General features: G+C 41.9%; 1 protein-coding gene across 1 annotated transcript in view; it reads left to right on the forward strand.

Annotated features, from left to right (window-relative positions):
• The window catches only part of GRIK3 (glutamate ionotropic receptor kainate type subunit 3), a 929,711-nt gene that overhangs the window by 896,868 nt on the left and 5,463 nt on the right, over nt 1-27,380 (forward strand). Inside the window, exons 14-15 of the mRNA XM_073615535.1 lie at nt 21,561-21,783; nt 26,464-26,714. Coding sequence (XP_073471636.1) covers nt 21,561-21,783; nt 26,464-26,714 — 474 coding nt within the window. The remainder of the gene's footprint in view (nt 1-21,560; nt 21,784-26,463; nt 26,715-27,380) is intronic.

Genomic DNA, 27,380 nt, shown 5'->3' on the forward strand with positions numbered 1-27,380 from the left:
CTCTGCTGAAGGCCCTCACAAACTCTCCTTTTTTCCATGGGGGGGGGCAAATATTTTTCCCAAATAGCATTGCAGTTTTCTGTACCCATAGTTACTATGTGGTGAGGTTTTTTTTTCTTTGAAAATTTTACAATAGTTTTCCCAGATCCATAAGGAAAGAGGTGGGGGGTACCATGAGGATGTTATGGATACTGCAGCTATTAACCCTGCGTTAGGCATTATCTGACTTGGATGCTCTGCAGTGGTGGAACTACCAGGGTCACAAAGGTCGCATTTGCGACTGGGCCATGACGTTCCCTCACTGTGGGGGTGGGGGGCCCAGATGGGAGGAAGGAGAAGTAAAGGGCCCTGGGCTTGGAGGGAAGAGCCTTGGGACCACTCCTTAAATCAGTGTCCAGGCTCCCCGGCTCCCCGTCTGCATGTGGTTATCAAAAAGCAGAGATACTTCTTGAAATAAATGCACAGGATCCTAGTTTACATGTGCAGGGTGTGTGTACTGTGCAGGGGGGATGGTGCTACCCTATGCGGTCCTCCGCCCAGTTAGTACAGACTGACAGATCTGGGATCCAATGGGATGTCTGGTATTTGGCTGCCCTCATATAGTGGCTGGGCCGGAGCTCCAGGTACTGCTATTACCTGATAACCGATGTAGAGAATGGCTAATAGAGGTCTGGGATAAGTGCACAACAATGCTAATTTTTTGCTTATCAGATCCATAATGAATGCTTATCATGCACTTAGTTTATGCCCATTTGGTGCCATTCTCATGCCCGGTTTGTGCCTATTAGTGTCTATCTTGCGCCTGGGTTTTTGTGTACTGGTGCCTACTACATGCCTGGTTTGTCTATTGGCACCATCCTTGTGCATATTTAGCACCCAGTTAGCACCTGGTTCTCCCACAGCTAGAGCACTATTACACTTAGAGAAGTCAGTGGATGGAATGTCTGGGGTGCAGTGAGGAAGGGCTGTGATTGGTTGTCTTCTGGCAGTGTGGAGGAGAGGACACCCTGAGCACATTTCTATATGATAATAGCGAGCACATCTGGGTGTTTTTATCATCTATACTGCTATAATGATCAGTAAAGGACAAGGCTCAGATGGTCTGTGTTCTCCCTCCAGGTGACTATCAGAAGAATTCATAAAGGGGGTCTAAGTCTGGGGTCACATCTGTGTGGATGGGGAATGTGCACAAAATCACATGTTCCCTACCTCGGAGAATCACGCTGCACTTACGTAGATGCACAAAGGTGCCATTAATCCAATGCCATGCAGTTTGAATTTAAAATGAAGGTTTGGGGACATCTTTCGCTGAGTTTCTCCTGGCTAAGGCAGCCCATTATAATGAATAGGCACCCACACAGATGTCAGATTGGGAGCAGTGTCTGCATCTGTACATCCCAATTTTACATTAATGGGACTGCTTGTGCATCCCAGTGCAAGTAAACATGACCTTCCACAAATGGGCCGAGCTTGAGCGGTCACAACAGCAATCCCACCCATGCTCCAAGGAGCCTGTGAGGTCTCCTTGTCACATTAGGTTTTCCACTGTGTTGCTGGGGAAAAGCGTTTGTCACACCACCCTGCGTAGGTAATTAGGTAAACTCAGAGGGCCCAGGCTGGACAGGCCTGTCATGTACCCTCTGAGTTTCCAATTTCACTTTCACAGGGTGACAGGGGGCCCCAGGTCAACTTTTCCAGCTCGGAGGGAAGGGCTCTGGGACCAAAGGAAAGGGGGGTCCTTCATGGTTTCTTGCACCGGGGCCCTGAAGGTTCTAATTATGCCTCTAACTCTCTGAGTGACTTGCCAGAGGGTTAATTTGGATTATCTACACCTCAGTATTAAGCTGGGTACACATGTAAAGTTTTTTTTTTGTTCAACCCAGTGGGCTCAATGAAAAAACCCATGACAGATCGCCATACTAACACAAATTATGTTAGTGCAATGATCTCCTCCACTGTGTCTTTGTATTCTGACATGAGGCAGTCCCCCAGCCAGAACACATTGATCAGCACTTATAGCTATTTGCTGCAAGTGCAGATCGTATGCTGGTTTTCCAGCATGCATGTCCCTTTGACAAAAGCTGATCATTAGACCTGCTTCCATGAGAAAGACAGCTGTACACACAGACCAAATGCAAGCCGGTTTCTGTTGAACCAGCTGATATTGTGCCCATGTGTACCTATCCTTACGTTTTAGATGTAGACTTGCACCTTGCAAGCTGACTGGAATGTCTTTCCTCCACTCTAATAGTGCAGCGTTGTTGTAGGGGTCACAATCTACATTTGTGACCAGTACAAACATTCAACGGCCAGGTGTTAAAACCTGCAACTGCTTTGCAGATCTGCTTCTCCACACAGGCATTACTGGGGATGTCCATTACTATGCTCAGCTCTAACTGGCTTTTCTACTCTTCTCACCACTCAACAGCATGGAACCATCCTGCTGGCTCAGTTTTGTACTTTCAGACATTGTCACCACTCTGCACAGGGGTCAGAAGGATCTTAGTTGAACCCCTACATTATATGGTACTCCCTAGTAACCTGCTGAATAGATGAGTCCTTCTGTTTTCCCACAGTGGTGACCCGTCTTGAGACCCACAACTCTCTGAAACAACTGGATTTTATTTAAATAAATAAGTCCTTCATAAATAACAAGATAAAATGGAAGTAACAAGGGAGCAAACTAAAAAATTTCAACAGTGGACACAGTATTACACAGGCAAAATGAACAATTGTGTGTCCTATTTAGGTGACCTTTGGATCTGCCTATGCCTCTGGCTAGTGGGATTAACAGTTCAGTCTTGCATGCATTAGGGCCCAGAAACTCATATTGGAGCACTCTCTTCTCTTTCTGAAAGAGAATTTATAATACTAAAAGGGAAAAGGGGGGTGAGTGTTTGTTTCAAAAGACCTAGGGCATCACTGGGTGGAAGCAAAGACTACCAAATGCATCACGCAGCAAAGTTAGAGTAAATGTAGATGGTCAAAAGGCTTTTCACCACAGTCGAAAATATCGATCCTCTGGAGACCCTGTGAGAGGTCAGGCCACCCAAACACACAAAACACAACACAGGGCTCCTCCCTCAAGAGAAGTCAGCATTGGATGGAACTGTAGTTTTCTCTCTTCTGAATTCCTCAGGCCTCACCCCCACAGAATGCCACTTTCCATGGGGCACCCATGTGTGCTTGCTCCCAAGCCACCCTGCCTGCGTTTGTTGACACAGAGTGGGCAGCTCAGCCCCTCTGCCTTTCCCGTGTCACAGCATTTGATTGACAGCAGTGGGAGCCAATGGCAGGCACACAGCACTCTGCAGCAGCCTGGTCTCTGCAACTCTCTCAGAGTTCTCTGCAGAGAATACAGTCAGCTCACCAGTCCCCTTTCTAGAAGGATTGTGGTGCTTCTTCTTATCCCCCACCGCACAGACACATCCACTCCCCTAGCTCTGGGCCCTCTGATCTGGAAAGTGTAGAGCACAACTAGGGTTGCCACCTGTCCGATATTCACCCGGACAGTCTGGTTTTTCAAACATGTGTCTGGTTTTTAATCTACCTGAACCCCAGACACATTATTCTTCATGGACCATGGGTGGCGCCATGGAGGTGCTTCCTCTCCATGGTCCCATTGGCAGCCCATAAATGGCAAGTAATTGCTGGAGGCTGTGGAGCTGCCCTGTGTTTCCACTCACTGCCGCTGGGAGTCCACAGAGCACTCCTCCTTACTCCTGGTGGCTGTGCTCACTGAAGAAAGAGGGACTCTGCCCCCTCAGTCTCGACTCAACCACGCCCCCTCCCCCTATGTAGTAGCAGAAATGGCTAGTCTTCAGGAAAGTTCAGCAGGTCTGTGTTCTAATGCCTAATGTGAAGTGGGGAGGAAGGGTAGCTGCATGGAAATGGCTGGGGGTCTGCAGTGCTATGGTGTCTGCATGGGTAATCTGTAGCATTATTGCAGTGCTACAGTTCCCTCTTCTGCACACAGACTCCATAGTGCTACAGTCTCCTAGCCCCCATCAATGTTGTCAGCTTGGGAAATGAAGACTGCAGCACCTGATGGGAAGGGAGAAGAGGGAGATCTGACACCAACAATGGAGCTTACTTTAGTGACAGCTATGATGTTTTTTTTTTTAGTTACTGATGGCAAATGTATGACATATTTTACTCTGACAACAGCCACTGGGCTTACTGTAGGTGCAAACAGACTGCAATAGCCAACAGAATGTAACTCAAGTATTTCAAGCTCACATGTCAGGACTTACTTGTGACCTACACAATCTGCTTGTACAATCTGCTTTAAATCTGCCAAGAACTATGTAGTGTAAGGGCCTGCATATTTTATATAAATGCAATAGATTGTTTAGGTGTGTCCTCACTTGACATTGTTTTGGTAAGTCTAAAGGAGATTGTACAATCAGATTGTGTAGTGTGTGGCCACCTTAAGCCCCTGTTGGGAAGAACCTACTGTACAGACATCAACATATCTGTCTTTGTGAGTTTGCACTACTTGAAAAAAGCTTGTTGAATATTAAAGCAGACTTTCAGCCTAAATGTCATATTGTGCTGCCTCCTCCCCCTCCCCCCTTCTCTTACAAATGCAAGTTAGCTTTTGGGGTACAGAAAAGTATATGTTGCATTGTGTTTTTTTAATTATGGTTTGTCCCAAAGTTTGTGCATCTTAAAGTGGAACTAAAGTTCTGTCATTACATGCTGTGAGCAGGAGGGCTTTTTATTGCAATAGAGACATGCAATTTCTCTTCTGCAATAAAATACAAGTACCTGCTTGCTCACAGCAATCCCTGGAATGTAAGCTGAGTTGCACATGCTCAGCTCAGCTTACAGCAGTCGGCCCAATCCTGTGTGCCTGGATGACTAGCTTTTGGGCATGAAGAAATGCAAAAATGGTTCTGCTGAGTCTGTGTGACTCTTGTTTGTGGCACAGCAATCTAAGCATATTTTATGGTTACAAGAATGCTTTTGTTTTATTTAACCACCTCCCAGTGTTAATGCAATTTGGCCACACCTACTGTTCGCCGCTACACGTGCAACATTACTACTGTCCTTGGGGCACCCAAAGATGTCCCAGGTCTTTTACAATACTATAGTGTATACTAAAAAAAACATTGCTGTGCACTGGTTAAATGTTCGGGTTTGGCTTAAAGAAAAGGTGGCAACCCTATCCACCACCCAAGAACCTACATCCCCAGCATCCCTTGCATTCACTCTTTTTTACCCTCTCTCTTAGTTGCTAGAGATGAGTCTCAGTGTCAGCCTACAACTGCAGCCAAGCAGTATCCTTCCTTGCTCTTCTCACTGCACTCTGTCAGTCCTTGCAGGGAAGGAGCAATGATCTTTTGCCAAGTAAAATGTTCTGCTGCACAGCTTAAAGGGCCAGAAGCTGGATGCACTTGTAAATACATAAATTATGAATATCTGTGGTCCCAAAAGCTCTGCTTATTAAAATATTGCAATGCCTGCCTTGGCTCTGTGACACCACCTAACATAAACAACCCAATTGACTTTCATTCACATATTTATTTAGTTATAACTGATGTGAACTTCAGTTTACTGCATGAAATCAAAACTCAGGCCTTTTCCTGACACACTGAAATGATGTTTATCAAACTCCTGTGATGAAAAATGTAGTGCAAGATCAAATGCAGTCTATAAAACTATTGACCCAGTGCCCTCTGAGACTCTTTCCAGAAAGAGGAAATTAAAATGCAAAGCGATGAATAACCAGCAAAGCCATGCATCACGATAAGAGGAAAAGCTGGCATGAACACCACATTTCTACATTAAAATATCTTTTAGGTTTAATTAAAAAGAACATGCTGAAGAAGCATTAACTCCCTATGTCAGCCGATATATTTGTTCTCCTCTCCTATATTGTTCACAAAAGCAGGATATTGCATTCATTATGTAATAACCTTTATAATAATTTTTTTTACAGACAAAAAGCACGAAGGTCCAGATAGCAATTTCTTACTGGTATGAGCTGTAATTCCATACGGCACTGACTACTGTTATTTGAGTCAGACTGAGGTAGTACTGGCAAAGGGCAATATGACAATATGGGATCTGTACCAGGTCTCTGCTCTGTCTCTGACCATCAACGTGAACATTAGTTATTAAACACTAGTCTAAATAAAATCTTTTCTATAATTTTAAAGTCATATCAGTTTAGTTTCTAAAGCTATGACATGTCTATGAGCAAACAAGATGTGACCTAAACTGAAATAGGTTTCCTAAACCAAAACCATTAAATAATTTACTGTCTGTGCTTTCCATCATAGTGATGGTAAATCTCATAGACTGAATAGACAGAAATACAAATCCTTGGGAAGATAAAAAAATCCTTCACATATGTTTTTCATCTGTACATTTAGCAATTTTCCTGGAGTTCAACTGTAAAAGAAATATATAACAAAGTGAATATGGAGTAAGTAATTGCTGAAGTCTTTCTGAATATACTAGCTACATGACTGTCTGGCTTTAGAGTAGATTTTTGACCCTTGACACTTCGTACAAATAGTCTAAAGTGTAATGCCTTGTCTGCACTTACATGAATACATGACAGTACTATGCATGTTAAGATTTTGTTACATACTTTGAAGGGGTAAAAATGGTTGTTCATACAGTACATATACGATAGATGTATTCTGTTCTTAACTGATGATCAATCAGGTCCTCACTGTTCTTCCACTACATTCTTACAGCACAGAGTGACTGCAGCTGTCCACTTCTATCTTTTTAGCTGTTCATCTTCTATCTATCAAAGCACGTAAAGTACTTTTTAAACAGCCATGCTTTAGCAATGAGCATTCCGTAACACATCATCCAAAGAGCAATGTTGTTAGTAATATTTTCGATGATTTAAAGACTTTTAGTTTTAATAAATGTAATTCAGTAGATTTTTTCTTATTTGCTGCACAAGAGTTGTGAATTTCATATTTCCCTTGCAATTCAAAGTTGAAAGGACTCCAGTGTGGGTCTGGGTGTGAGGATTTTGGCTAAAGGGTGATGCCAAGAGTCTGCAAGGTGGTCAGATAGTTCTGTTGTGTTTTCTGATGATAACTTAAGGATTCCTGATTGCTTATATGCAGCTGTTTTAAAAGGTTTTTACTCAATGAACAGCTTTCCCTGCCTAAAGGAGGGATTTTCAAATTTGGATATAGCAACCACAAGCAGCATTACATATGTTCCTTATCTTCTCATTAACTTTGCATTATTGAAGGATAAGGGATTAAAAGAAAAAAAATTGCAAACGTTTTACAACTTTGGTTTGTTAAGTTTAGATAGCCCATCACTTTCAATGAGTTTGACATTATGACATGACATTATAGTCATTTTTATAGGTTCTGCCTTTTACAATAATATGAAATAATTGCAAAAACAGAAGGAAGTACAGGGGCTTCATATTATGTGACCCCTGTACACTTATGCAGAGATAAGAAATTAATGAGAATAGAACAAAAAAAATATCCTGTGGCAATCCCCACATATTGCTGATTTTAATGAAAATTACACAAACGAATCATTATATTCTTACTATAATTTAATTGAGATCTAGTAAATGCAATGGAGGATTCCGATTCTATCAAACATTGGTAAATTTGATTTTACATACAGTATGTCTTTAGTTATACTATTTGTTGATAAAAAGAAGTCTAAAGGGGTGTGGCTTGACGGTGTGAGTGAATGGCTGCCTAATCCCTCAGCTCCTCAGGATAATCAGCTATAGCGGCCACACAGCGACAAATAACAGGGCTGACAAACGGCTCTTATCACTCCTCTACTCCCCCACACTACCCGACCGTGATGTCCAAACAGAGAAAAGAGTATAAATCTCCTAGAAAGCTGACAACTTACTTCTCACTGCCTGGTATCACTGACAGCCAAGATGGCGCCGGTGGCACCTGTGGAAGCTCAGCGCGGCTCTCCTCACCCTCTCCAGGAATGGAATTCCTCCAGACCTCTGTGGCACCCCCCTCCACAGACGACCAGGGTGAATCTTCCCCACCTAATTCACCCTCCACAGCAAGCCCAGCTAAATCGAGGCTCAGAACAACAGAGCCAGAGCACACACAGCCCAGCACAGCTTCCTGTTTATTCTCTCTCCCTCCTCCTCAGCAATCATCAGTGCTGGAATCATTCCCTGCTTTAGACCAGCCTTTGTCTGAACAAACCATGAAGAACATGCTCCTATCCCTCAGACAGACCCTGTACACTGACCTGTCCACAGCTGTATCATCATTGTCTGTCTCAGTACAGCACCATGACCAACGCATTAACACTATAGAGTCCAGAGTGGGTGATCTGTACACTGCCCATAATGAAATGGTGGATGCAGTCACTGACCATGAGGATGAACTACAACAAATCCGACTCAAGATGGCAGACCTCGAGGACCGTTCTTGAAGGAACAATATAAAATTCCGCAATATTCCAGAGTCGGTCCAACAGGCTGACCTAACAAAATTCATCCAATCCCTAATGCGCTCACTCATACCCGAGTTGTCTGAGAGAGACCTGGAGATTAACAGGGCACACAGACTCAATAAACCTCCCCATTTACCAGCCTCTATTCCCAGAGATGTTTTGGCATGCATCCATTTATTTACGGTCAAGGAGCGCACCATGTATGCAGCGAAATGCGCAGCCAGACTTCAAGACCCCTTTAACTCTATCAATCTCTACGCTGACCTCTCCAAAACCACCATGGAAAACCGCCGCCAACTCGCCACTATTACCAAGGCACTCCAGAACCACAAAATCCCTTACAAATGGGGATTTCCCACCAAGCTACTTATCACCCACCAGAACAAGACCCATGCGGTTAGAACGCTCCCTTCGGGTCTCCAACTATTAAAAGCCTGGCGCATCATACCTGCAGATACCCCAGACCCTCAAGACCAATTAAACCACCAAATGGAGACTGGAGGAGCTTACCAAAATGCTTGAAGCTATATTATGACCCTGTTACCTCTTATTCAACAGATGCTGACTACCTGCAGCTTCCTTCATCTGCACCCGTCTGCCTAGACTGTTGATCATAGACCTACCCGTTCCACGGTGAGTTTACCCACCCTTGTGGTTTTGTGCAGTAATTACTACCCATTGAGCTTGAGAACTTCACCTCTTCTCGAGCTCTCCCTTTTTATTTACCCTCCCCCATACCTGTACCAGCTACCCTCATCTTATTTTCATTTTACCAACTATATATCTGCATCAGAAATTCTAAACAACAACTTTCTGCCATGGCATTTAAAATTGTCTCCATTAATGCTAGAGGCCTGAACACTCCTCAGAAGAGATCTGCACTACTTAAGGAGGCCATCACCCAAAAGGCTGATATCCTTTTAGTGCAGGAAATGCATTTCGCAGTAAACAAAACCCCTCAGTTCAAACTGAAAAATTACCACCAGCTCCTTTTAGCCTCTAATGCAAAGAAAAAAAATGGAGTCTTGATAGCTGTCTGAGATTCTATTCACTTGAACCTGTACCAAACCATCCTGGACCCCGAGGGTCGCTATATAATTGCAATTTGCGACATCAATGGAGTCACGTACACCCTAGTCAACGCCTACGGTCTGAACAAGCAGCAACTGTGTTTCTGCAAATGCTTAAAAGGTGACACAAGTCACAAAAGGCAGAATTATTATAGGAGGCGAATTCAATATAGTCGGAAATCCTGACATTGACACCAAATCAACAACACGCCACCAACGCCCAGCCTTGAATCCTTTTCTTCAAGCAAATGGCCTATTCGACGTCTGGAGATGCCATCATGGCTCAGAGCGGGACTTTTCCTATTTTTCGTCATCTCAACTATCCTATTCCCGCATTGACTTCTTTCTGGTAGACAAACACACTCTCCAAGATATTACGGAATCCTCAATTGGAACCATTACATGGTCCGACCATGCTCCTATTACAATCTCTATGGGAGAAAGGGCAACCAGACTGACTCGTATCTGGAGACCCAACACCTCTCTTCTCACAGACTCTAGTATCACCCAAACCATCACCAACGAACACCACGCTTTCTACAAACTTAACAACAACACAGATATTGACCGCTTTGTTCTGTGGTCTACATACAAAGCATATAAATGCGGGGAATCCTTATTAAACTGCACAGTAATGGGGCGTACACATGGTCGGACTTTTCGTCTACAAAAGTCCGACAGCCTGTCCGACAGACTTCCGGCGGACTTTCGGCGGACTTGCAGCAGACTTTCTAACGAACGGACTTGCCTACACACGACCACACAAAAGTCCGACGGATTCGTACGTGATGACGTACACCGGACTAAAATAAGGAAGTTCATAGCCAGTAGCCAATAGCTGCCCTAGCGTGGGTTTTTGTCCGTCGGACTAGCACACAGACGAGCGGATTTCGGGGTCCGTCGTAGTTACGACGTAAAGATTTGAAGCATGTTTCAAATCTAAAGTCCGTCGGATTTGAGGCTGAAAAAGTCTGCTGAAAGTCTGGAGAAGCCCACACACGATCGGATTACCAGCCAGCTTCAGTCCGTCGGCGTCCGTTGGACTTTTGTAGACGAAAAGTCCGACCGTGTGTACGCCCCATAAGGCTAAAAAACGGAGGACGCAGCAAATTGAAGAGATACTATCCCGTATTGACCAACTAGAAAGTGTAAACAAACAATCCCCTTCCCACAGCATAGCTAACGAGCTCCTTGCCCAGAGGCAAAAACTCTGCTCTGTACTTCTCTATAAATTTGAAACCAATCTTAAAATTAGCAAGGCCAACTTCTATGCTTTCGGTAACAAAGCCAGTTCACTTCTAGCCCGTCAAGTTAAGGCTCAAAGAACCAAATGTAAAATCGCTTCCCTCCATCACCCCACTTCTAAATGCTTACTAACCAATCCCCAAGACATAGCAAATGCCTTCAGTGACTACTATTCCTCCCTCTATAACCTAGCCAATGACCCCACCACCTCACAACCAACAGACCCCCTTATTCAAACATTCCTGTCATCAATTGACCTCCCAACCATCAACCCTGACCAACTTCATCAGCTATCCAAGCCCTTCACAAACGATGAAATTATAAAAGCTATTAAAACCCTTCCCACCAATAAATCTCCAGGGGAAGATGGATTTATCAATGAGTACTTCAAACAATTCAACGACATCCTTTCCCCACATCTCACTACTCTCTTCAATTTTGCTGCCTCCTCTGGTTCCTGTCCACTAGATATGTTACGCTTGATTATTATTACTATCCCTAAACCAGATAAGGATCCTTCCTCCACAGCCAATTACAGACCTATCTCTCTTCTTAACAATGACGTGTGGCATCCAGATTGATGCCCCTCCTCCCAATCTTGGTCCACTCAGACCAAGTCGGGCTTGTACCCGGGAGACAAGCTCCTGATGCAACTAGGAGGGTCATCAATCTGATCCACCAGACCAACCAAACACGAACGCCTTCTCTGCTTCTCTCTCTGGATGCAGAGAAGGCGTTTGACAGGGTGCATTGGAGATTTCTGAAGGCGGTACTCTCTAAATTCGGCATACAGGGATGGTTCCAAGAAGCAATACTCTCTCTATATTCCAACCCCTCTGCTAGAGTGCTGACTGAAGCATCATTATCCAAGCCCTTTGGGATCTCCAATGGCACTCGCCAGGGCTGTCCTCTCTCCCCTATTATTTTTGCCCTCCTAATGGAACCCCTAGCATCTAAAATTTGAAACCACCAACATATCTCTGGAATTTCCTGCAACGGTACAGACCATAAGATTAGTCTCTTTGCGGATGACATTATTCTTATGGTCTCTAACCCGGATTGCTCCCTCCAGGCGATTCAGGAAACTCTCCACCAATTTAGTTCAGTATCCCTTTACAAACTTAACTCCAACAAATTCCTAATCCTCCCACTAAACCTCTCTGACGAGCAAGAATCTCTTTTAAAAAAGAACCTCCCCTATACCTGGGCCGATCAGGATATCTCTTACCTAGGGATTAAACTGTCTTGATCCCCGAACCAACTTTATGAACTGAATTACGTAACTTTTCAAAAGCAACTTCCCCAATTACTTAAACATCTTCGAGTTTCTGGTCTATCCAAACTAGGTAGAATAGCCTCTTTCAAGATAATTATCCTACCCAAACTCATATACCTCTTCCGCACAGTAGTACTACCGATCCCTCATGCCTTTCTCTCCTCAATACAAAGACAAATCACGAGATTTGTATGGGATAATAAACCACCCAGATGTGCTCATCACATACTATTGAGAAACCACAACAAAGGTGGAGTCGGGCTACCCAACATATGTACCTATTACTACGCAGTTATCCTAGACCAAATGTACTATTGGTGGCACCCTTCCCCCAACAAAACTTGGTCAGATATGGAATCCTTCCACCCCTCTACCAATAAACTGCTAGATACCCTCCTTCTCATTACGGCAGGATCCTCTCTACCTATAATACCCTTCTCCCCAACAGTCAGAGCATCACTGTTGGCCTGGAAAAAACACACCCTTAATACCCCTCCTAACCAACCATTGCACGCACCCCATCCCTCTCAGAGTGTTAGAAAGTCTAATCTCGAATCTTAAAATCCAACACTGGCATACATATGGGATCACATCCCTAAGCGACCTCATATCCCAAAAATCAATGAAAGCATTTAGTGCCCTCCAAAACTAATTCAGTCTACCTACCTCTGAAACCTACAACTATATAAGGATAAGCCACTTCCTCAAAACCTCTAAACTCTCTTCCACAATCCTTATACTTACACCATTCCACAGATTTTACTCCCAACCCACATATCCAAAACATGGTATCTCCACGTTCTACGAAGCCCTGAATGACCAAAGACCATACTCCCAAATATCCACCCTTTCCAAATGGGAAGCAGAACTAAATATCAAGGCGACCCCCACCCTGTGGCAAAAGGCCTTCAAATCCACCCATGCAGCATCCCACTGCTCTAACCACTGGGAAAACTATCAGTGTACATAGGTGGTACCTAACACCCTAAAGGTTATCAAAAATATACCCAAAATTGCCTCACACCTGTTGGAGGACTTGCGGCAGTGTGGGTACTATAACACACCTCCTTTGGTTCTGCAGATCCCTCAGCTCCTTTTGGGGACAAATCTTTTCCATAATCTCATCTATATCACAAATACCTTCACAGCCCTCTCTGGAATTAGCCCTACTCCACTTGGGTATAGAAAAATTTCTGCCCAAATCTAGAGTAGTGATCATACACCTGTTACTTGCAGCAAAGCTAAATATCACCAGACAGTGGAAAACTACAAATCCCCTTCCCTGAAGTCCACTCTTGCAGACCTCAATCTCCAATGTGAGATGGAGAAAATAGTAGCCAGAAAGAATTTGACCATGGAAAAGTTTCTCTTCATATGGTCCTCCTGGTTATCACATAAATAAAGAAGAAGTCTAAAGCTCACAGGACCTTATCTGTAAGTTATATTTGTTCAAAACAAATATTTGTTCAAAACATATATTTGTTCAAACCATTGATTGATAGCATACCAGGAGTATTAGCTAGGGAATGGATAAGAAAACACAAAGCAAAATTTGTAGAGAAAAAGGGAGAAGGGACTTTGGACTTTATAGCCACAGCAACACAAAAATCACTAATTAATACAACAATTTATTGAAAAAAACATCTAAAATACAGTTCCATAAAAGCCACAATGGATCTATATACATAAATACTACATGAAATCGCTGCTGTACAGAACCATACAACTGTAAAACGAGACTTGGAGGATGAGGACATCATTCCATAGTAGCGAAAATCCAAAGGTATGGCTAGACAACAGACAGACGGTAAAGATGTTGGAAATTCAACATAGAAGTGGGCTAATTTTTTTTAATATGGGCTCTTTTTTCAATACATTTTTGTATTAATTAGTGATTTTTGTGTTACTGTGCCTATAAAGTCCAAAGCCCCTTCTCCCTTTTTCTCTACATTAATTCATAGGACGTGGCACATTTCTTACCCTACCTGTATCCACAGTACCACTCTGTGTCATGATACAACTTATTCGTTATATAAAGCAAAAATTATTCTTCGAGCTCTGGAAAAGTTGAAAAGTGGAAAACTTCTTTAGTCTGGTAGTCATGAACACTAGCATAGTTTACCCAAGACCCCTGCTGTTTGACCCAGGGCAATTTCAGTGGAAGTAGTAGCTTTGCTGGGTATCCTAAAATTTGAAGTTTTCATTTTAGTTTCCTTTTGAAATCCACTTCTTTAGTAAATTAGGGTCAGAAGGAAATAAGCACCCTAAAAAGAAGGCTCTATGAAGCAAACCTATGGGTTTACAATGGGTTTACTTCTAGTAACTCAACAATACTCTTGTATAGCCTTCTTTTAAGTGTAACTCCACTTTTATTGAGAAAAAAAAATTCCCCTCTGGGCAGTGGCAGCCCCTTATGCAGGGCACATGGGCGCCGCCCCCCTAATCCATGATCTCGGCCCCCTAACTTACAAGCAGGGTGCCGGACGCATGGAATTGAATGGGGTTTTTTCTTTTTTTGAAGCACATGATTAGAGCCTGAGGGTGGGTTTGGGGTGCAGAGCACTGCCCCCTGAGCCCACCCAGTTGTGTGACAAGATCAAAATAATATTCACTATTGTCTTCCTGCTTCTTCTCCCGGCCAATCAGGAATTGGGTCCTGATACCCGATTGACCAAGAGGAGAAGTGACTAGATTGGCCAGCACAGAAGCAGGGAGGAAGAGGAGGAGACACTGGGGGAAGCCACCAAAGCTGCCTGGGACCTGGATGGGGTAAGTGAGGGGCTGGCAGATGGATGGACGGCCGGGCAAACGGGGGACTGACCGAGCAACCCAGGGAAGGGGGGTGGGGGGTAATGACTGACCAACTGATTGACCAGGGGGGTGGGGGGGCCAGCCGAGTGGCGTGTTTGCCTCCCCCCTGAAACATGGAGCACCAGTCACCACTGCCTCTGGGTGATCTATGTACATTGTAAGGGTTTTGACAAACTTTGTTGCAGATTCCTACTTTTTGTTATTCTGAAGAAATCCATGTGTGTTTGTCTGTGCCCATGAGACAAGTGAGTCTAATGGGGGTGGTTTCTTAATTATCAACCAGCTGCTGCACCTGCAAAGCTCTAATGAGGAAAATTGCTGGGCCTGCATCCCTTTAGATGTGATTTCCTAATGGAAGTATCTTACCAAAAATGACATTTTTGTTGCAGGGGATGCCTGAAATCTGACTTGTATCCTAGTGCAGATTTCTAGGAAAATCAGTGAGTCAATCACACAAGCAGGAAATGACATATCTGGGGGGCTTTTTGTACCCATTGTGTGTACAGAACACCTCTAATGCCGCGTACACATGAGCAGACTTTTCGACCGGACTGGTCCGACGGTCTATCCAACTGACTTTCGTCTGACTTCCGACGGACTTTCCAAACAAACGGACTTGCCTACACAGGTTCACACCAAAGTCTGACGGATTCGTACGCGATGACGTACGACCGGACTAAAATAAGGAAGTTGATAACCAGTAGCCAATAGCTGCCCTAGTGTCGGTTTTTGTCCGTCGGACTAGCATAAGACATGCGGACTTTTCGTTGGGAACTGGGTCCGGCAGAGTTCCGACGTAAAGATTTGAAACATTTTCCAAATCTAAAGTCCGTCAGATTTTCGACCGAAAAAGTCCGCTGCAGGTCCGATGAAGCCCACACATGGTCGAAAAGTCCGCTCTTGTGTACGCGGTAGCCATATTGCATTGCATTTCACAGAAAATTACAGAGCTGCCGATTGAAAAGGAAAGGTAATTTTTAATAACATGCAATTACAATATGACTTGTGTCACAAATTTATATGCTATATTATTTTTTTTTTTTATTTGCTATTTTTTTTCCACAAAAGCGGAGTTACCCTTTAACTAAAGCCTCCCATTCTGCCAAAATATTCTGTATTACGGAAACAACAACAATGACTCCGGCAGTCATTCTGTGGCCTGAACTTTCCCTGTTTGTCTATTGGTCTATAAGGCCATACATCGCACTTTGTGGCCAATAGGGAGATAAGGAGAGCAGGAAGGGATAAATCATGATCACTAGAGCCATGTTTCTCGAATATAGCATCCCAGGTTTTCAGGGGAACCTGAAATATATTGTAATAATGAATATATTTCATTTAGCTGGTATCTATGAAAGCAGGGCAAAAGGTTTTCGTTGAAGCTTTTGTTAAGAGCAGACAATGTGGGCGAGGCTTGTATATACAAACAATAGAGAGCCAATTCCATTGTTTTACACCTACTCGCTTCAAAGGGTCCCATGCTGGGATATGCATTGGAGGGAGCCCAACCCATAATCAAGACCTAAGTTCCTGGGGAAATTCAATTAGATCAACTGGCCAGCATAGTCACAAGGATTTCCATGAAAGAGGGCTGAATTATGGAGTAAGCCCTCCAATCATGATCCAAGCTAGGCCAACCAATGAGACATCAGCCTGGTTTGATATACTCAGAGCCAAGGGGGAGGTAACTCAGCCATCAGAATGGAACTAAAGGGTAATTATGGAAAAGGTCTGTTTTACTTGTAACTTAGATTACTGTTTTAAGGAATATACTCTGTATTCCTTCATGTAAATAGTTTATTTCAACCTAATATTTTCTTCCTTGGTGTAAGACGATACATAGATAACTGTGTATTAGCTAGACTTTCAACTGCTTCCTAATAAATGTTATTATATTTGAAGCTTTCACTCTTGGTCGAAAAGAACTCTTATTTAACCCACATCATATCTATGAGATATGAAAAATCTTAAATATAGATTTTTCAGGGGAACATCAATCAACAATTAACCAACATACAGAAGATTTTAAGCTTTTTAAGGTGCTCAAACCTCCATAGTGTATCAATCTGTTAGTACAATAATTCTAAATATATAATAAGAACACCAAAGAACAAAATGATTTAGCAATAAAGTTGTATTAGGCATATACAGTACATACAATTATACATTAGGTAAAAATATCCAATTATGTCATAGCACATCAAATCTAATAAAGCATAGGTATTCACTCCACTGTTAAATCCAAAAAACAAGAATATACAGGATTTATATAGCACCAACAGTTTGCATAGTGCTTTAATATGCATGTATATAGGTACAATGAGCACCATTTAAATCATATAGCAGCTGATGTTCACAAATCCATACAAGAATGAAATACCCAGAATAGCATAATGAGAATTATAACTGAGCCAGACCTTGGTGAAAAGAGAAAGAAGGTGGAAAGACCAATGTTTTGGGGGTGTAAGTACCCCCTTGATCAAGAACCTCTTGTGGAAGGAGGTTCTTCCGAAAGGGGGTTCTTACACCCCCAAAATGTTGGGCTTTCTGTCCCATCTCTCTTTTCCCCAGGGTTTGGCTAATTTTTTCATTATTTTATTCCTGGTATCTAATTTGTATATGTATTTCAAAACATCAGCTGCTATACGATTTAAGTGGTGCTCAATGTATCTATATGAATGCATATATGGTTGTTGGTTGGTTTTAACAGTGGAACAAATACCTATGCTGTATTATGCTTGGTGTGATATGACATACTTGGATATTTGTGCCTATTGTTTAATTGTATGTAAAGTATATGCCTAATATAACTTAATTGCTAAACCATTTTTGTTAGGTGGTGTGCTTACTTTATATATTTAGAATTATATAAAGTTTAACGCCTAACTCCAGGGTTCATTTTACTTTAAATAGTTAATGTTGGCTATTTTGGTTCAATACATGTTCCCGCTGTGAGCACTGTATAAACTGTACGTAGCCTCAGCTAGATACAGTATACAGCATTATGTTCCGGCAGCTATACAAGGACTTCCCATTCCATTCCAGGAACAAAATCAAGTCCGGCTGAGCACTGCTCATCTAGTCACAGTAAATTAGTATTTTTTAAATGAATACAAGTCCCTGTACCACTGACAGAACGCAGCACCCTACAGTAAATTGTATGTAGCTGATGCCAGATACAGATTATACAGCACTTAAAGTGGGTGCATGTATTAGTGAAGGAAATAGTTTGAATTTTGTAGCTAAAAACAATGAAGTTCACAAAATGGTGGCTGATGTGCCAAGCAAATCTAATCCTAAAATCATTTTGCAAATCTGGTTGCTATTGTATATATCAGTCAAAAATCTAGTCATATAAGTGATATAAAAAAAAGTGCTACCAATCACAATGCTATTCAATATCTCTGCTGCATGACCAATCTTGTTGCCACTGCACCGGCACCCATAACCCAACTTGCCACCATTGCACTAGCTCATACTCCCACACTTAACTGCACTAAAATTACTCACTGGTACAACACTGTACCAACTTTCACTTCTGTGTTCATCTTGTTCAATAAACAGGGGTTGCTTTTTTTATAGTATTAAAAGTGGTATAATAAAATTGGTAGCAATCCTTGTAACTAATACAGCAAGCATTAGTGCCAACTACGTCAACGTAGTAAAGGTAACAATTATAGTGATTGCAATCGTCAGACCAAAGAAATACAGTGTTTCCGGATTATTTCCTTCCTTATTTGACTTTTTCTTCCTGATTTTTATACTTGTCTTTTACGCTTGAGAAAGTAAAATTAACATAGCTTATCTTTAGTTTAATTCTCAGATGGGCATATTATATCTGACTACACTGTTTCTTAGAAATAGTACACATGTTCCTTCACATGTGATTGTTCATGTTAATAATGCAAAATGCAGAAAACCTTACTGGTTTTCTAGTCACCAGATAGCTTTTCCTGCCTGAGGCAATATCATGGATACTTAATACCAGGGTTATGTGTGCAAAGAATTTTATAAAATAACAAATATAGTGGCTTGTGTACTGTGCACGTGGGGTGACCTAGTTATTGGTTAGTTGACTTTATATCTGGAACTTATATAAAGTGTACAAATGGCCTATATATAGTAATCTTGGTGGCACTCCTGCTTTAAAATTATTACTCCATGCCACCAATGGAGTCATTTTCAGGTCATTTAGGAATCAATATGGAAAAAAAACTACTAGTTCTGCATCTCAGCTCACTGTTCAATTTAAAGGCTTAAAAACAACCACAAACTATTTTTTGTCATCTATAAGAATTTTTAGTATTGGTCAACTTTTGTAGCAATTCCATAATTGAGGATTTTTAACCGTGTTTTTTTTTTTGTGTATATACCTGCTATAATTGAAAACATTAAAGGGTACATTCACACATGCAATGGTGTTAAAATGCATCTGTTAAGAACACTTTCACACTGATGTGGTGCGGCTTTCCTGCAGTGTAGCTGCAGTGTACCTGCAATTTTCATGCGAGTTATCTGCGATTTGCCAAAGACTTTTATTACAGTACATCAGGCAATTTTGGTGCATTCTCTGAAAGCGCACCAAAGGGCCTGCATGCAGGAATTTTGGTGCCCTTTTATAAAACACACCAAAACTGCCCAATGTAATAGAAGTCTATGACAAAGCACAGGTAACCTGCACAAAAACCACAGGTACGCTGTGCTGCACCCGCACTGCATGGAAACCACGCTGCATCAGTGTTAAAGAGTCCCAATGCACGTTGCCACAGTGCATTGTAATGCATCTGGTCTATATGTATTGCATATAGATGCATATAGATTGTTCAGTGTACAATGGATAGCAGTGCACCACCACACACATACTGTGCATTGTGGTGCATTTTACAAAAAAGGGTCATGCAGATTTTTTTATCCATTGGGATATTTTAGCAGCCTCTTCATAATAAATGGGATGCCCTAATGTAGCACATGATAACACATGCCAAACTGCACATGCACTAACGCACCACAATGGATCGCTTTACTGTGAATGGGCCCTTAGAGGTTTAAAACACATAAGCGACTGTTCTTTCCTGCTGTTTAGTAGTTGTTGCAGTACAAGGAGTTAAATTTAACTGGAACTTTCCTAGAAGTGTGCTGACTTGTTCTGGTTTCAGTTTGTAAATAAATGTGATACTTAGAACTTCTTACCACTCTTGAGTTGCCAAGCATGATAGCACAGTCGCCCCCCCCCCCCCCCTTATTGCTTTCAAACATGAAATAATACTTCATCTGTATGAAGCTTATATGTTCTCCTTGTGTTTGCTTGGGTTTTCTCTGAGTACTTCAGTTTCTTAATGCAACTGAAAATTTACGGGAAGCTTAAAAAGTTGCTGCCTAAACTGACAGCATGATACATTTTTAGTAACTGTGCTGAAGGCATTAGATTGCAAGCTCCATTGGGACAGGGATAACGTGAATGGTAAACAAGTGTTTCATACGTCATAAAATGTGTAATGTACTGTATACTATGTAATAGTATAAAAGTGTAAAAGTAGTATTCTTAGCATTTATAGTTATGCGGCCAGCCAGCACAGGTTTGCTTTTTAGTAATGCCTGTAGAAGTTATGCAGATCCTTTATGGCCAAATGCAAATTAGTTTAGTGGGATGACCAATTAACTACAGGCATAAATCAAATTCCCCAACCATGAGTTTTGACAGCTTGTAAAAGGAACTTTATTTATAATCTGCGAAAAACATATAATTAAAGTAAGTTTGAAAGTGGGGGCCTACTGAGAGATTTCAAAACTGGACACAGAAATGACTAAATTGAGTGTTATTACCTGGAAATATTTGAGTTTTTTGTTCAAGTAATTCCAAATTCAGTGCCTAGTCAGCTGACTGGTATTGGAAATCAGGCAATCCTGGGATGATGAAAATAAATAGGTTTATTTGAGCTTCGAATTTTATAAATGGGAGAAATTCAATGATGGGAACACAGGTGCAATGTCAATATTGAGCGTTCATAAAGAAGATGTCTTTATCAGATTAGTAGAACATGTTGCTGAGCAACTAGGAGCAGCCCACTGTGGGTGTCTGTGACATTTGTATCCCAAGTTCTACCACCTTCAGTTAAATCAGGTGAAATCTACATACAGATGAGCGGTAATCACTATGATTATAACATCATTAGTGTACACAGGCAGTGGAACACAGCTTGTCACAACTCGCAGCAGTGAAGGGTAGCCAAAAGATTTTACTCAAAGCAGTATGCACCTGTTGAATTTTTTGTATCCATTTCAAAGCTCTCCTCGATAACAGAGATAAAACAGTCATATTTTTCAATTACACCACTGTTTATTTTGCTGCTTTTATTAAATATATTTGCTTATCAGTAATACAGGATTTCAGAGCACTATATATTTTCAGACTAATTCCTAAAAAAGAAGAGCGTTATCATAATTTAGGATTTAAATATATACAACTCCTAATGCTCAAGCATCTGGAGTATTAAGGCTTATTAACATAGGCACTTAGGGCTAGCTGTGCTATCATTGTTAGTCATCAATTTTCTTTTTCCAATTCTAAATGCCCTGGAGGAATCACAGTTGAGAAAAAAAGTGAATTTTATAATGGTTTGTGCTAATTTACTCTCTTTATCTTTTTTTCTTTTGAGAGACAAAGCATACTCATCTGATACACAGTATGAATCCCAACACTCCACTCTTGTTTGTTTACTTTACAGAAATCTCACATCTCGACCTTTGAGAAGATGTGGGCGTTCATGAGCAGCAAGCCATCATCGTTCGTTAAGAGTAACGAGGAAGGCATCCAGCGAGTTCTCTCATCTGACTACGCTCTGCTAATGGAGTCAACAGCTATTGAATATATAACTCAGAGGAACTGCAATTTGACTCAGATTGGAGGACTCATAGATTCAAAGGGTTATGGAATTGGGACACCCATGGGTAAGATGGTTTTATGAGGTCTGGGGAAACACTTATAACATATCAAAGCAAAGCAGAATCATTATTTTTCTTCATTTACGTTAGTCTGGAAATTCAAAGGTAAGCAGATATATATGTCACGAATTGTAATGTATCTCGATATCATTTTTTAACTATGGAGTAGTAAAATATTTTATATATATATATATAATCATATCTGTATATATATATCTATATATACTATATATATATACACACACTGTATATATGGCATTATAATACAAAGGGTTACTATGTGCCACAAAATATGAACATCCTTTATTATTTATGAAATGCTGTAGGGCGTATTCAGTAGAGAAGTGCAAATAAGGGTAAGGATGGAAATATTTGATTGTCATTTCACAAAACATATTATAAATGAAAGAAATGGAATAAGGTACATAAATATAAAGATAAAAGTTTGAAGATAAATAATAATAAATAAATTAACATGAATCTGTTTAATGTGTGCAACTAGAAGGATGCAGTGTCTTGGCTGCCCAGTACTCCCCTCCTCATTGGCTGAGACAGAAGCGCGGCACCATTGGCTCCCGCTGCTGTCAATCAAAGTCAGTCAGCCAATGAGGGGAGAAAGGAGATGGGGCCAGGCCATGGTCTGTGTCTGAATGAACACAGGGAACTGCAGCTCGGCTTGGGTGCCCCCATAGCAATCTTCTTGCTGTGGGGGCACGCAACAGGAGGGAGGGGTCAGGAGAGCCAAAGAGGGACCCAAGAAGAGGAGGACCTGGGCTGCTGTGTGCAAAATCATTACAAAGAGCAGGTAAGTATGACATGTTTATTATTTTTAACTAAAAAAAATGAGACTTTACAATGGTGGCAGCTGGTGCTCCAAATTTTTTGGGGGGCGCTAACAAACTGAAAAATACTGACACCCCCCCATTAATTGAAGCCTCACTGTGCCCATAAAATGCAGACATTGTGCCCATCAAATGCAGCCACGTGTGCCTATCATATGCAGCCACTTGTGCCCATCATATGCAGCCACTTGTGCCCATCATATGCAGCCACTTGTGCCCATCATATGCAGCCACTTGTGCCCATCAAAAGCAGCCATTGTGCCCATCAAATGCAGCCACCTGTGCCCATCAAATGCATCCGCCTGTGTCTATCAAATGCAGCCACCTGTGCCCATCATATACAGCCACTTGACCATAAAATGCAGCCACTTGTGCCCATCAAACACAGCCATTGTGCCCATCAAATGCATCCACTTGCCTATCAAATGCAGCCACTTGTGCCCATCAAATGCAGCCACTTGCCCATCAAATGCAGCCACTTGCCCATCAAACGCAGCCACTTGTGCCCATCAAATGCAGCCACCTGTGCCCAGCATATGCAGCCACTTGTGCCCATCAATCGCAGCCACTTGTGCTTATCAAACACAGCCATTGTTCCCATCAAATGCAGCCACATGTGCCCATCAAATGCAGACACTTGTGCCCATCAAACGCAGCCACTTACCCATCAAATGCAGCCACTTGTGCCCATCAAACACAGCCATTATGCCCATCAAATGCAGCCACTTTTGCCCATCAAATGCAGCCATTTGTGCCCATCAAATGCAGCCATTTGCCCATCAAATACAGCCACTTGTGCCCATCAAACGCAGCCACTTGCCCATCAAATGCAGCCACTTGTGCCCATCAAATGCAGCCACTTGTGCCCATTAAATGCAGCCACTTGTGCCCATCAAATGCAGCCACTTGCCCATCAAATGCATCCACTTGTGCCCATCAACTGCAGCCACTTGTACCCATCAAATGCAGCCACTTGTGCCCATCAAATGCAGCCATTTGCCCATCAAATACAGCCACTTGTGCCCATAAAACACAGCCATTGTGCCCATCAAACGCAGCCACTTGTGCCCATCAAATGCAGCCACTTGTGCCCATCAAATGCAACCACTTGCCCATCAAATGCAGCCACTTGTGCCCATCAAATGCAGCCACTTGTGCCCATAAAATGCAGCCATTGTGCCCATCAAATGCAGCCACTTGTGCCCATCAAATGCAGCCATTGTGCCCATCAAATGCAGCCACTTGTGCCCATCAAATGCAGCCACTTGTGCCCATCAAATGCAGCCACTTGTGCCCATCAAACGCAGCCACATGTGCCCATCAAACACAGCCACTTTGCCCATGAAATACAGCCACTGTGCCCACCGACCTCCCCACTCGCGGGGTTTGCGGCTCTGGCAGTATCACCCCCACCTCTGCCCACTTTCTGTGCCCCCGGGCCCACCCTATTTTGAAGCCTATTAGACCCTCTGGCTCTAATCACGTGCTTCAAAAAATACCACCCCCTCCCACCCCCGCCATAGGAATCCATGTGTCTGGCATCCTGAAAGGGGCTGGGCACATGGATGGGTGGCGGCGCCCATTGCCCATAGTGCACGGGCTGCCACTACTTTACAATCACTTTAAGCTAAGCCCAACCTGTAGCCTGCAAGGCCAGTAGATTATTTGCATTAATTAAAAAGGATATCAACTCAAGATATAAAACTTTAGTTCTGCCTCTTTGCAAAACTCTGGTTCAGCCACATCTTGAACACGCCATCCAGTTCTGGTCCCCAGTCCTCAGAAAGGATGTGCTGGAACTGGAGAGAGTCCAGAGAAGGGCAACAAAGCTCATAAGTGGACTGGAGGACTTCAGTTATGAGGAATGACTACAAACATTAAACATATTCTCCCTGGAGAAGAGACGCTTAAGAGGAGATACGATGGTCATTTGCAAATATTTAAATGGTGATTCTAGCATAGAGAGAAAACTGTTCAGTCTTAGGTCACTTGAGAAGACACGTGGCTACTCAATGAAGTTGGACAAGAAACGGTTTAATTTTAAGCTGTATAAGGGATACTGTACTGTTAGTGTAGTAAGGATATGGAACTCCCTTCCTCCCTTACTCTGGAGAGAGTTTAGAGAGAAAGGCAACAAAGCTGATAAGGGGATTGGAGGACTTCAGTTATGAGGAGCAACTACATTAATGAAACAAATTCTTCCTTGGGAAAAGACGCTTAAGAGGAGATATGAATGCAATTTACAAATATCTAAATAGTGATTCTAGCATAGGGAGAAAACTATTCAGTCTTAAGCCTGGTACACACTATGAGTTTTTTCCAGGTTCGGAGCCACTGTACCAACAATCTGACTTTAGTACAGAAATCTCCCCTGCTGAGCCATTGTATTCTGACAGAGGGATGGTCCCCATTGGCTAAGAAGGCTGATCGGGAGCCAGACGGCTGCTGGTTTTCCAGCATGCTAGTACAACAGAAGCCAACTGTCATACACATGGACCGAATGTCGCACAGCATTTGGCTCATGTGTATGGGTCACTTAAGAAGACACAGACACTCAATGAAGTTGGACAAGAAACAGATTAATCTTAAACTGCATAAGGGGTTCTTGTCTGTTAGAACAGTAAGGATGTGGAACTGCTTTCTACAGTTGGTGTCAGCGAGGAGTGTCAATATTTTGCAAAAATGTTTAGATGGGCGTCTTAGCAAACACAATATACATGGATATGGGAGATAGTAGAGATATATTCACACACACACACTAACACCCTAACACCCTAACACATAATACACTGAATGGACTACTGTCTTTATTCAACCTTACCAACTATGTAACCATTGCCATATACATGTGATTTTATATTTTAACCAACTGTGAAAAGCAGAATGCAAGTCAAGCTTCCTTTTTTGTTCCCAGTACTGGTCTGCAGATATGTGTTATCCTTACTGTAGCTAAACTCTTGTAGCCAGAATTTTTCAGTTTTGGGCATTCAGTTCCTGTTTACACTGGTCACATCAGGTAGGGTATGTTGCATGTTAAACATGCATTCCATTAAGGTAGACAATTTATATTTTATTTGGTTGCTTATGCACCACAACGAACCTAAAAGTGTACCTGCTGCATTTATTGAATTGCAACACACCACAAATAAAGGTAGTGTGTTACAAAGTGCTGTGGTGGGTGCACTGCATTGCAGTTGCCTTGGGGTGCCATTTAAATACAATCACTGTGTGTTATGGTATGCGTATATTACTGCAGGGCAATTATGTGAATGGTTCCTTCTGTTTCCTCATAGATTACATAAATACAGTATAGAAATCATCATCCATGGCTCATGTCCTGACACTAAACATGGTGACTTAAACTAGTATTTAGTGCAGTTGTCTTTTTGTTGTGCTCATTTCTTGTCTGCAAATACAGTGCAGACGCAGTAAAGCTCAACGAAAACAAAGCAGTGGTAAACTGGCCTTGGCCTCTGATGACAGCTTTCAAAGCCTATTGAAATAAAAGGCAAAATCATGTGGTTGTGAGATCCTTGGATTCATTTAAAAAAAAAACCTAATTTGTATTAAAAGTTTGATTATCGTTAAAAAGTAGAATTTTGTGTTTTACATTATTTTTTACATCTGTATGCCAATATGATAAGTGTATAACAATAAATCTCCTCAATAGGTGAGGAGATTTTGAGATTTTTTTTATAACAAAGTTCCTTAGACTATAGATATAGTATATAGACACTGAGAAACTGAGGTCAGGATCTATGTACTCCCTGTGACAATTATATCTATTCAGTAATGGTCCTGTTTTGTCAGCTCAATACCCACATTGTGATTGTTCTCTCTTTAGCATCTCCATATCGAGACAGGATCAGCATTGCCATTCTCCAACTGCAGGAGGCTGATGAAATTCATAAGATGAAAGAAAGGTGGTGGAGAGCCGGAGGTTGCCCAGAGGAAAAAAATAAGGAGGCCAGTGCCCTAGGCATCCAAAACATGGGAGGCATTTTCATTGTGTTAGCAGCAGGACTTATCCTTTCTGTCGTTGTGGCAGTGGCAGAATTTATATACAAACTAAGGAAAACTGCTGAACGAGAGCAGGTTTGTTTCCTTTATCTGTCCACCTCATACACACATTACACCATTACGATGAACAATACATATATTACAAAATGTACTGTACAGTATATATATATATATATATATATATATATATATATATATATATATATAGTTAAGTTAATACATATACTCAAAATTTTAAAGCAGCCTTGCTTTTGGCTTCTATAACCATATGAGTAGCTAAAAGGTAGGTTTCTCTGCTAGTTTCACCTTTTGCAGTTACTGGGTATATATTTGCAACAGCAAGGCAAATTGACATGTAATGACTGATAACAAATAAAATGATTAATAACAAATAATTCTGTTGGATGGTGCTTGCTGAATTCATCTGCATGCAGTTTGCAATTAATGTTTAAAGTGGAAGTAAAGTCTAATTATAACTATTCTTAAAAATGTTCCTTCTCCCCTCTTCTTACTTATTCTACCTGGTGTAAAAAAAAAAAATGTGTACTTATCTATTTTTAAAATTATTCTTATTCAGTCACATGATTCTGCAGCTCTGGCTCCTCTATGCTAGGGAGCACTCAGCTATGGCTGTGAATTCCTAGAGCCATGACATCACCCATTGGCTTCCATGTCCCTCCCTCCTTCCCTGCAGCAGCAGATCACTGACACAGGGGAGCCAGAGCTGCAGAATCACATGAC

Source organism: Aquarana catesbeiana, linkage group LG02, assembly GCF_042186555.1.
Source record: "Aquarana catesbeiana isolate 2022-GZ linkage group LG02, ASM4218655v1, whole genome shotgun sequence".
NCBI classification, from domain to species: Eukaryota; Metazoa; Chordata; class Amphibia; order Anura; family Ranidae; genus Aquarana; species Aquarana catesbeiana.